Source organism: Xenopus laevis, chromosome 8S (assembly GCF_017654675.1).
Source record: "Xenopus laevis strain J_2021 chromosome 8S, Xenopus_laevis_v10.1, whole genome shotgun sequence".
Lineage (NCBI taxonomy): Eukaryota > Metazoa > Chordata > Amphibia > Anura > Pipidae > Xenopus > Xenopus laevis.
This window is the reverse complement of record NC_054386.1, coordinates 95,219,911-95,232,308: the sequence shown is the minus strand read 5'-3', so window position 1 is coordinate 95,232,308 and position 12,398 is coordinate 95,219,911. Positions and strand designations below refer to the sequence as shown.

The 12,398-nt window shown below is 40.1% G+C and overlaps 1 protein-coding gene across 2 annotated transcripts in view; it reads right to left on the bottom strand.

The window, feature by feature from the left end:
- The window catches only part of golph3l.S (golgi phosphoprotein 3-like S homeolog), a 28,447-nt gene that overhangs the window by 4,374 nt on the left and 11,675 nt on the right, over positions 1 to 12,398 (bottom strand). For both annotated transcript variants that reach the window (NM_001095340.1, XM_018232093.2), the window contains 1 exon segment: positions 2,867 to 2,998. In NM_001095340.1, the coding sequence (NP_001088809.1) occupies positions 2,867 to 2,998 (132 nt within the window).

Here is a 12,398-nt window from a genome sequence, read left to right as displayed (position 1 = left end):
AAAGAGCAAACAGATTTTTTTATATTCAATTTTGAAATCTGACATGGGGCTAGACATTTTGTCAATTTCCCAGCTGCCCCCAGTCATGTGACTTGTGCCTGCACTTTAGGAGAGAAATGCTTTCTGGCAGGCTGCTGTTTTTCCTTCTCAATGTAACTGAATGTGTCTCAGTGAGACATGGGTTTTACTATTGAGTGTTGTTCTTAGATCTACCAGGCAGCTGTTATCTTGTGTTAGGGAGCTGCTATCTGGTTACCTTCCCATTGTTCTTTTGTTTGGCTGCTGGGGGGGGAAAAAGGGAGGGGGGTGATATCACTCCAACTTGCAGTACAGCAGTAAAGAGTGATTGAAGTTTATCAGAGCACAAGTCACATGACTTGGGGCAGCTGGGAAATTGTCAATATGTCTAGCCCCATGTCAGATTTCAAAATTGAATATAAAATAATCTGTTTGCTCTTTTGAGAAATGGATTTCAGTGCAGAATTTTGCTGGAGCAGCACTTTTAACTGATTCATTTTGAAAAAAATTTTTTTTTCCCATGACAGGATCCCTTTAATGAATGGAAATCTGGGGCACATACAGCAGCTGCAATGCCCAATTCTCAGCTTTTTACTTAGTGTTATTATGCTTAATAATTGATGAGGGTTTATAAAGAAATATGCTGCATTAAGGTGACTAAGTGGGTCTGGGAAGCTAACCTTGCTGGCTAATGGTTTTATATTTAGCAGAAAAGGTTAATGGTACTGGATTTAAAAGAACCCCCTTGATTTAAAAAAAATAAATAAATAAAAAAAAGTCCATGGGGTTATACTGTGAGTTGGCTCATGTGCTGAAATATATTTACAATATTACACTGCTTTTAGTTTTCCTTGGAACAGCGGAAATAAACATGGGTTGACCTTTGCCGGCATGCGTGGGTAAGTAAAAAGAACATTCACACAAGTGGTTAGACTAGTTTACTGTGAACCCTTTCAGTGCCAGGACAGCATGTAGGGCATTTGAGTAGGAACTTAACTTACACTCTTCTAGTGCGACTGGGGAGAAGGATCTATGCAAGGAACAGTAACATCAAAAAATAAAAGTATATAAAAATATCATGTACTGTTGCCCTGCACTGGTAAAACTGGTGTGTTTAATTCAGAAACACTACTATAATTTATATAAACAAGCTGCTGTGTAGCCATGGGGGCAGCCATTCAAGCACAGGATACACAGTAGATAACAGATAAGTACTACTATAGTTTATATAAACAAGCTGCTGTGTAGCCATGGGGGCAGCCATTCAAGCACAGGATACACAGTAGATAACAGATAAGTACTACTATAGTTTATATAAACAAGCTGCTGTGTAGCCATGGGGCAGCCATTCAAGCACAGGATACACAGTAGATAACAGATAAGTACTACTATAGTTTATATAAACAAGCTGCTGTGTAACCATGGGGGCAGCCATTCAAGCACACGATACACAGTAGATAACAGATAAGTACTACTATAGTTTATATAAACAAGCTACTGTGTAGCCATGGGGGCAGCCATTCAAGCACAGGATACACAGTAGATAACAGATAAGTACTACTATAGTTTATATAAACAAGCTGCTGTGTAGCCATGGGGGCAGCCATTCAAGCACAGGATACACAGTAGATAACATAAGTACTACTATAGTTTATATAAACAAGTTGCTGTGTAGCCATGGGGGCAGCCATTTAAAGGAGAAAATGTTCAGGTTACACAGCAGAAACTCTGTAGAACATTATGGTTTTATCTGTTATCCACGATTTAACCTGTGCCATATAGACTTTTTTTCAATTCCCGCCATTGCTACACAGCGGCTTGTTTATATGAACGATAGTAGTGTTTCTGAAGCAAACACACCAGTTTTACCAGTGCAGGGCAACAGAACATTCTATTTACATTACTTTGAAACACTTTTTGTATTACTGTTCCTTTAAAAAAAAGGTTTACTTTGTCATCTGTGTGGGTTCTGGCAAATAACAGAGGATCTGCTGTAAGATGCCATAGGCATTCACGATCTATTAGACTTGCGGGGAGCAGTTTGGGTCTCTGTACACTTAAAATGCCAGATTCGGTTTTGAATTCTGTGCTGCCATCTTGTTGGCAGAGATATTTTGTGGCTGGTCTGCATACCTCCCAACATTTTGGAAATAAAAAGAGGGACAAAAAAAGTTGCTGTGGTGTAATTTTCTAATCATGCCCATTTTTGTGACCACACCCCCTAATTTTCATATTAATTTTGCAGGTTATAAAAGTTTGAACATTTTCTGTGTTTTTCCCCCCCAGTTATTACAGTTTTGCTAATGAAGGTGAATTGCCCTTTACCTTTTTCCAACGGACCTGTTAAATAATATTGTTCCAATTACTTATTTGCATATCTAGATTGCTTATTTAGATACATTTGAATTGTTACAAATGTATCTAATCTTCTGTTGTGGCTGTTCCGGGCTCTCTGCCAAAAGCCAATTAAGTTAGAAAGGTTGTTTCTTTTTTCAGTGCAGAGAAAAACTGGACTTTCCAGTACAAATGAGGGACTGCAGGTAGAGCTGTCAAAAGAGGGACTGTCCCTCTAAAAATGGGACAGTTGGGAGGTATGGGTCTGTGCTCATGTGCAGTAGAGTAAAATGAGTAAAAGTTGTTTGTATTGTGGATGTGCACAGCACAAGTATACAAGGTGCAGCGCTCGCTACAGTAGGACCCCAGAGTTGACAAACACAATGGTGAAACACTGGGCTGAAATCAATTGTTACCAAAGTGACACTGTCTAAGAAAACAAAACAAAAAAAGTGTACGGCTCCCCCTTGTGCCACCATTGTTACTCACACACGTACCCCTCGTCTCCCATTACCTTCTTGTCTATCAGCCGTTTCTTCCGTATAGTCGCCGGCTCCAACACCACCCGGCCCCTCAGGAACAGCTCGATGAGGATTCCTCCACGTAGTCCCGATGAGATGCAGTCGTTCCAGAAGGATGTGTAGCCCTGCGTCACAGAAAAATAAACCCGCAATGTTACACCAATGGCTTATTGGCAACATTAATAGAATTACATGATTGTTCCTTTTTTTGTTTTATTGTTACACTATATGGATGTGGCACGAAGCAAATGAATCTGGCGACAAGGTTAACTATAGGTTACAGCCTTCCCATGCCACACCCAAGCTTTATCTACTGTTACACTATGGCTGCAGGGAGAAGTCACAGACTGTTGATGAATATCCATGGCAGCGAATAGAAAAGGAATACAATTCTTTGTTACACATTAAAGGGGTTGTTTGCCTTCAAATAACTTGTTCTTTTCAGATAGATCACCAGAAATAACGACTTTTTCCAATGATTTTCTATTTCTACGTGTCACCGGTTTTCTAATATTGAAGTGTAAAGTGTCATTTTTCACCAATTAAAGCAGCTCTGGGAGGGGGAGGTCGCCGACCCTGTAAACTGTTCTAAACTGATACATTTAGTTGATACATTTGTTCCTGCTGAGCAGAATCCCTGGGTTTTCATTACAGGCAGCTGTTAGAATTGATACAATAGTTGCTGATACTCCAGAGATGCTGCTGAGAAATGGATCAACTAAGGGGCCCATTAACTTAAAGGGATACTGTCATGGGAAAAAAAAATTTTTTCAAAATGAATCAGTTAATAGTGCTGCTCCAGCAGAATTCTGCACTGAAATCCATTTCTCAAAAGAGCAAACAGAATTTTTTATATTCAATTTTGAAATCTGACATGGGGCTAGACATTTTGTCAATTTCCCAGCTGCCCCTGGTCATGTGACTTGTGCCTGCACTTTAGGAGAGAAATGCTTTCTGGCAGGCTGCTGTTTTTCCTTCTCAATGTAACTGAATGTGTCTCAGTGGGACATGGGTTTTTACTATTGAGTGTTGTTCTTAGATCTACCAGGCAGCTGTTATCTTGTGTTAGAGAGCTGCTATCTGGTTACCTTCCCATTGTTCTGTTGTTTGGCTGCTGGGGGGGGGGGGAAGAGAGGGGGTGATAACCACTCCAACTTGCAGTAAAGAGTGATTGAAGGTTATCAGAGCACAAGTCACATGACTTGGGGCAGCTGAGAAATTGACCATATGTCGAGCCCCATGTCAGATTTCAAATTTGAATATAAAAAAATCTGTTTGCTCTTTTTAGAAATGGATTTCAGTGCAGAATTCTGCTGGAGCAGCACTATTAACTGATTCATTTTGAAATTTTTTTCCCCCCATGACAGTATCCCTTTAGTTCAAGTGAAGGAATAGAAGAAAAAAAACTTTGAATTTCGAATGTTTTTTTTGGCTACTTCGACCTTCGAATCTAACATTTTGAACTAAAAATCGTTCGATTCGACCATTCGATAGTCAAAGTACTGTCTCTTTAAGAAAAAACTTTGACGCCCTAGTTCGCCACCTAAAAGCTACCGAAGTCAATGTTAGCCTATGGGGAAGGTCCCCATAGGCTTAGCAATCTTTTTTTGGTTGAACAAAAATCTTTCGATCGATGGATTAAAATCCTTCAGATCGAATGATTCAAAGGATTTAATCGTTCGATCGAGCGATTTTTTCGTTTGATCGCTCGATCAAACGAATAGCGCTAAATCCTTCGACTTCGATATTCGAAGGATTTAACTTCGACAGTCGAATATCGAGGGTTAATTAACCCTCGATATTCGACCATATGTAAATTTGCCCCTACATGTTGCAAAATTGTAACAGTTCAGAATCTGCCCCTGAATTACTGAGCTGTCAGACTCAAACACCAGAGACACAAACATTCAACTTTACACTTAGATTTTGGAAAAACAGTAAAAAAAAATAAATAATGGAAAGTAATTGAAAAAATGATTTATTTCTGGGCAACGATCTGAAAACAACTGAACTGAAAAAGTGTTTGGAAGGTGAACAACCCCTTTTAAAAGAGTTGAGTTTACTTTAAGAGGCACATTTATCAAAGGTCGAATTTTGAATTCATGCGAGTTTTTAAAACTCCCCTAAATTCCCATAAATTTGACTTTTTCAAATTTGGATGAATTATATCGACCTGAAAACTCGAATCGAATTTCAAAAACATGATGCAAGTTTTTTCTCCGGGGGAAAAAAAACGGTGCGATAAAAACAGTGCACATTTGCGTTCCCGTGCAAACACGCGCCGCGCGGGGGGGCCTTGAGGCAACAGCCCTGGAATCCTGAATTCAGCCTTTTTCAGCAGGATTTGGGCGAATCCTTCTGCCTGGCTGAACCGAATCCTAATTTGCATATGCAAATTAGGAGCGGGGAGGGAAATCGCATGACTTTTTGTCACAAAACAAGGAAGTAAAAAATGTTTTCCCCTTCCCACCCCTAATTTGCATATGTCAATTGGGATTCAGTTCGGTATTCGCCTAATCTTTTGCTAAGGATTCGGGGGTTCGACCCAATCCAAAATAGTGGATTCGGTGCATCCCTAAATACAAGCTACTGTTTTATTATTACAGAGAAAAGGGAAATCATTTTTAAATCCAGATTAAAAATCTGGATTATTTGATTATAATGGAGTCTATTGAAGATGTTTATTCCGTAATTCGCAACTTTCTGGATAACGGTTTCCGGACAACAGATCCCATACCTGTAAAAGGTGCAATGTCGGGCAAACTGCTAGGCTCTCTCCTATCTGGGAACAAGGGAACTGCTAAATTGTAAACTGCTCCTATAATCCAGGCCCTCGTTTCCCATACTGTCCCGGATATGACAAGCAGAGAGCAAACAGCACCAGTCACTGAGGGTGTGACACATACTGACAGGTTCAATCCAATGCAGTATTCTATTAAATGCCGTATCCAGACATATTTATGGATTTTTAAAGGGGAACTAAGCCTCCTAAGGATTTAACTCATTTACTTTTAACAAATGTGAAATGGGGGTTGGCAGAATTACAATTGAATTATAAACATCCATAGGATATGCAATACAAAGAGAAACCGTTTGTGAGTCTGAAAAGAAGATCCACATCTATAAATGGCACACACGGGTGATTTTCTAAAGATTGTAAGCCTTAAGGTCATTGCATCAGTCATTCTATTCTAATATTGATTATCCCAATTTTTTTTGTACATAAACGTAGTGGTTTAATGAACTATTAAAATGTGCGGTACAAGTGTCTTGCCCTTTAACACTCACATCAGGGAAGGGTTTAGTTGTGATGGACTGATAATGTGGGCTATATATATATATATATATATATAATCTGCTTGTTGCACCCAGTGAGACTGGTTGGGCGAGTGTAACTGGTTGAGATACATATAGGAATGAAAGCTCTGGGTGGGACTTGATGGCATGTCCAACGTGATTAAAAACAGGTTACTCAACTGACTCTGTAGAAGTATTACAAATGTACTATTAAAATCTCTTCCCAGATCCTTATCATTGCAACAATCTCAGCTGAACGCTCCCATATATGGCGTCATCCTCAAATCGAGCGGATATAAAGGTGCAGATATAAAAGGTGCAGATATAAAAGGTGCAGATATAAAAGTTGCAGATATAAAGGTGCAGATATAAAAGGTGCAGATATAAAAGGTGCAGATATAAAAGTTGCAGATATAAAGGTGCGGATATAAAGGTGCAGATATAAAAGTTGCAGATATAAAGGTGCAGATATAAAAGTGCGGATATAAAGGTGCAGATATAAAAGTTGCAGATATAAAAGTTGCAGATATAAAGGTGCAGATATAAAGGTGCAGATATAAAGGTGCAGATATAAAGGTGCGGATATAAAAGGTGCGGATATAAAAGGTGCGGATATAAAGGTGCGGATATAAAGGTGCGGATATAAAGGTGCGGATATAAAAGGTGCGGATATAAAAGGTGCGGATATAAAAGGTGCGGATATAAAAGGTGCGGATATAAAAGGTGCGGATATAAAGGTGCGGATATAAAAGGTGCGGATATAAAAGGTGCGGATATAAAAGGTGCGGATATAAAAGGTGCGGATATAAAAGGTGCGGATATAAAAGTTGCGGATATAAAGGTGCGGATATAAAAGGTGCGGATATAAAAGGTGCGGATATAAAAGGTGCGGATATAAAGGTGCGGATATAAAGGTGCGGATATAAAAGGTGCGGATATAAAAGGTGCGGATATAAAAGGTGCGGATATAAAAGGTGCGGATATAAAAGGTGCGGATATAAAAGGTGCGGATATAAAAGGTGCGGATATAAAAGGTGCGGATATAAAAGGTGCGGATATAAAAGGTGCGGATATAAAAGGTGCGGATATAAAAAATGCGGATATAAAAGGTGCGGATATAAAGGTGCGGATATAAAGGTGCGGATATAAAGGTGCGGATATAAAAGTGCCAGCCCAATAAACGTATAACCCTGGAGATACCTGACCTAGCCATGATCAGTAATGAATGACCCAAGCAGCTTCCAAATAGCTGTAATACACTAAATTACCCCTACTAAGCTCAATAGGCCTATGGCACACAGAGGCTACACTCCAACATTCCCTCAAATTTTTTCTGCGGTGTGCGCGAAAAAATGTATTGTGTGTACACTTTAAAAAACATTGTGTGCAGGTCAAAAATTGTGTGTTCTCGTTCTTTGGGAGAGATTTAATAAAGGGTGAAGTGAGTAAAGCTGGCAAAGACTTGCCAATGTTACTGTTTTCAGGGACTTTGCCAATTTACTAACGGGCGCAGGCGTCACTTCGCTAGCAAAGGACATGGGCTCTAGCGGTGATTCGCACTCTATCGCCAGGCGAATTTTCTCTCTGGTGAATGGGCGTTACTCCGAAATTCACTAAGATGTGGATTTTACTGAACGTTACTTCTTGCGCCACACTTGCCTTTGCCAGCTCAGACCAGAAGTGCACTGGAGTGCAGAGATCTTCCTCATTCTTCACCAGGCGAAAATTTGTTCAGAGAACGCTGATTTACTAAAATGCAAAGTTGCGTCCAGGGCTCCGAACGCTATGTATAGAGGTGCAAGCTGATAGCAGTGGAGAAGATCATTACGCACTACAAAAGAAAAATCTGCAAACGAAACTGGTAACAGACGTGCCTTAAAGTAGAACTAAAAATGAAAGTGGCTAAAGATGCCATATTTTATATAGTGAACTTATTGCACGAGGCTAAAGTTTGAGCTTGTCAATAGCAGCAATGATCCAGGACTTCAAACTTGTCACAGGGGGTCACCATCTTGGAAAGTGTCTGTGACACTCACATGCTCAGTGGGCTCTGATTGGCTGTTGAGAAGCTAAGCTTAGGGCTCGTCACTAATTATCCAGCAGAAAATGAGCTTCCCTGGCTGTAATATAAGCTGATGCTACAGGTTTGCTGATTATTAAATTCTGATGCTAATTGCACTGGTTTCTCTACTGCCATGTAGTAATTATCTGTATTAATTACTAATCAGCCTTATATTGTGACATTTCTATTCTATGTGTACTGTATATTGTGAGTGGCTCCCTAAGCTCAGTAAGTGACAGCAGCACAGAGCAGGTGCAGTGAATCAGCAGAAGATGGGGAGCTACTGGGGCATCTTTGGAGACACAGATCTTTACTGCTAAAGGGCTGTGGTTGCCTTGGGCTGGTACAGAAGCACAAAACAATGTACAACATTTCTAGCTACACTTTAGTTCTCCTTTAATCATTCCAGTGGGAGTGGCTGCCTGTTTTTGCTTTCTATGGGTTAAAGTCAACTACACAAAAAAAAAAAAAAAAAATCTGGTACAATGACATATTAACCAGATGGAACAATAAATCAATCTTTAAGGAGTGCCACAAAACAAGCCTGGATGGAGAAATTCTACCAGCGCTAAGCCTTTCCCTTTCTAGTCAGGTAAGGAAAAAATGCTCAATATGGCTCCAAATTCAAAACAAGTGGAATTGCCAACCAGAGCAATTAGTCCCATGTTTGTGTCTGGATGGTGATCAGCAGGGAACTGAGCAGTGACTATCGGACACTGGGGTAAATGCAGTATTTGGACTAAACCAAAGCAACGGAGGTTCGACTGACTTTCCAGGATCTGCTAAATGTTCATTGGGCGCCTGTTTAGCCACCAACCACAATAAAAGGAATGCCCTACTACACCAGATACCAGCCCCAATTTTGGAAGAAGTCTGATCCTATCATGTATTGACTCTCGTCCTTAAATGGGAACTATTGCAAAAATTAAAATATAAGCTTCATCACACTGAAATATTTAAATCAATTAAATATTCTGCATTGGTTTTGAAATAATCAAGTTTATTTTCACTATTCCTCTCTCAGCATCTGTTTCTCTTCATTCTGTCTTCATGCAGCAGTTGGGTGACAGTTAGATCCAATATATCTTATAGGGGGGCTCCTTTCCCAGCAGATGTATTAGAGCTCACTCAAATAACCGATTCCAGTACAAACAAAATGTAACAAAATAACTGCCTTTTGCACAAATTCTGCATGTAGAGAGACATGATGTCTGGTGAGTTTAATAGTGAGCTCTAATACATCTTCTAGGCAAAAGGAGCCCCCCTATAAGATATATTGGATCTAACTGTCAATGAATATCTGACACCCAACTGCTGCATGAAGACAGAATGAAGAGAAACAGATGCTGAGAGAGGAATAGTGAAGATAAACTTCTTTCAGGAGTTCAGAAACGGTACAGAATATTTAATCATTTACATAACGTATTTTTTCAGTATGCTGAATATATTAAATTTTCATTTAGAAGATAGTTCCCCTTTAAAGGAGGGGTGTCCACACTCCCAATACATTTTACTGAATGAACACAAGTTCCTTCAAATCAGTCACAGGGTGATGCAACATAACAATTCGTAACATAACAAGGATAGGATATGAGGTCAGCCTCAGACATAACATGGAATAAAGGACCAAATATCCAACCATCCCACTGACTTAGGGGCCCATTTACTTAGCTCGAGTGAAGGAATAGAGGAAAAAACTTCGAATTTTGAATGTTTTTTTGGCTACTTCGACCATCGAATGGGCTACTTCAACCTTCGAATCGAACGATTTGAACTAAAAATCGTTGGATTATTCCACCATTCGATAGTCGAAGTACTGCCTCTTTAAGAAAAAACTTTGACCCCCTAGTTCGCCACCTAAAAGCTACCAAAGTCAATGTTAGCCTATGGGGAAGGTCCCCATAGGCTTTGCTAGTTGTTTTTGGTCGAACAAAAATCGTTCGACCTATGGATAAAAATCTAACGTTTCGAAGGATTTAATCGATTTTTCGCTTGATTGAACGAATAGAGCTAAATCCTTTGACTTCGATATCGAAGGATTTAACTTCGACAGACGAATATCGAGGGTTAATTAACCCTCGATATTTGACCTTAAGTAAATTTGCCCCTACATATAAAGAAGGCTGGAATATTGCTCATCAGTATCCGTAGATTCCAAAACTAAACAGACGAGGTTATTTTATTTTAGTAAGTCAGTGCATTCCATGCCAGGGTGGATGTGCTCTAACTATAGGTCAGCTCTCAATTTCATAATTATCATTATTGTTATTAATTGAACCGGTCCTCCTGGGCTCTGAAAATAAATCTCTCTCTTTTGGGCTGCTCATCCCTGTATGAATTTTTAATACTCTAATCTTACAGCTGGTGCTTTGGTTTGGATCTGTTAATATAAATTTAAATTGGAAGCACTGTTTTAAAGTTTAGCTGGGTAATACCAAGATTTTAAAGGACAAGGAAATCCATCATTTTACGTTTGCAGTATATAAGAAGGTACCCCTTGCTGAATTAGATTGCTAGATTGTATTTTAAAAATACTGCTTATATCAGTCTGTTTAATTTTCTATGCGTCCGTCCCCGCCACCATCTTTGTTTTTCCTGCGTCTTTATCATGGAGGACTTCTCTGCACTGCACATGCAACATTATTCTCCCCCCCTACGCTGACCTTTTCTATGTGCAAGTACTGCTCATTGTTGACCAAATGCGCTCCTGAAAAAGATTTTATGCGCATGCACCGACAGGAAATGCTATCTGCTGCGCATGCACCGACAGGAAATGCTATCTGCTGCGCATGCACCGACAGGAAATGCTATCTGCTGCGCATGCACCGACAGGAAATGCTATCTGCTGCGCATGCACCGACAGGAAATGCTATCTGCTGCGCATGCACCGACAGGAAATGCTATCTGCTGCGCATGCACCGACAGGAAATGCTATCTGCTGCGCATGCACCGACAGGAAATGCTATCTGCTGCGCATGCACCGACAGGAAATGCTATCTGCTGCGCATGCACCGACAGGAAATGCTATCTGCTGCGCATGCACCGACAGGAAATGCTATCTGCTGCGCATGCACCGAAGGAAATGCTATCTGCTGCGCATGCACCGACAGGAAATGCTTTCTGCTGCGCATGCACCGACAGGAAATGCTATCTGCTGCGCATGCACCGACAGGAAATGCCATCTGCTGCGCATGCACCTACAGGAAATGGTATCTGCTGCGCATGCACCTACAGGAAATGGTATCTGCTGCGCATGCACCTATAGGAAATCGTATCTGCTGCGCATGCTCATTGGTCTTCTCTATGCAGTGTTGCATTGTGGGAATTATTTTTTATTTAGTCAGCAGTTCTAAGATAAGTGCGGATTTGGTACACGCAACTGAACTGAAGGCTGAGCTAATTAAGAGCACCATTAGAGAGGATTACAGTATGTCTTTACATGGACCAGATTTTACATTTATACTTTCCTTGTCCTTTAAAAACGAAATAACGTAACATGAACATTATTCTTCTGCACTCACATGTATATGGATGTGAAAGAATTCCTTGCAGGATAGATGCATTTTTTCCCAGGAGCTGAAGGATAGGAGCAATAGTTACTGGTTAAACATTAAAATTGGAAAAACTGGAAGGTGGCGGCCGGGCGTCATATTCTGAGCTGAGACCAACAGGATCTGGAGGGAGGTGACATTATAACAGACACACTTCCTTATAAATGCAAAGCCTAGTAAATATAAATGTGTCTGTGGATGAGTGGTAAAATCTTCAGCTCTACAGCTGCTGTCGGGATCCAAACTTATTTCTGTGTGCCACCTTTTTTTGACTGAGGGCACTACAGACCCAGATGTGGCCACCAGAAATGCTCATTTGATACCCACCATGCATTCATGAGCTGAAGAGAAGGACCATGTCCGATCACAATCTGCTTAAAGGGGAACGATCACGAAAATTTAATATAAGCTTAGTCATAATGAATTAAGAAACTTTCTAAATATAATCAATTAAATATTCTGTATCGTTTCTGAAATAATCACGTTTATGTTCATTATTCCTCTCTCAACATCCATTTATTTTCCTTCTGTCTTCTTGCGGCAGATAATCATTGACAGTTAGATCCAATTTATCTTAAAGGGGAGGCTTCCTTTCCTAGTATCCAACTATTTTGG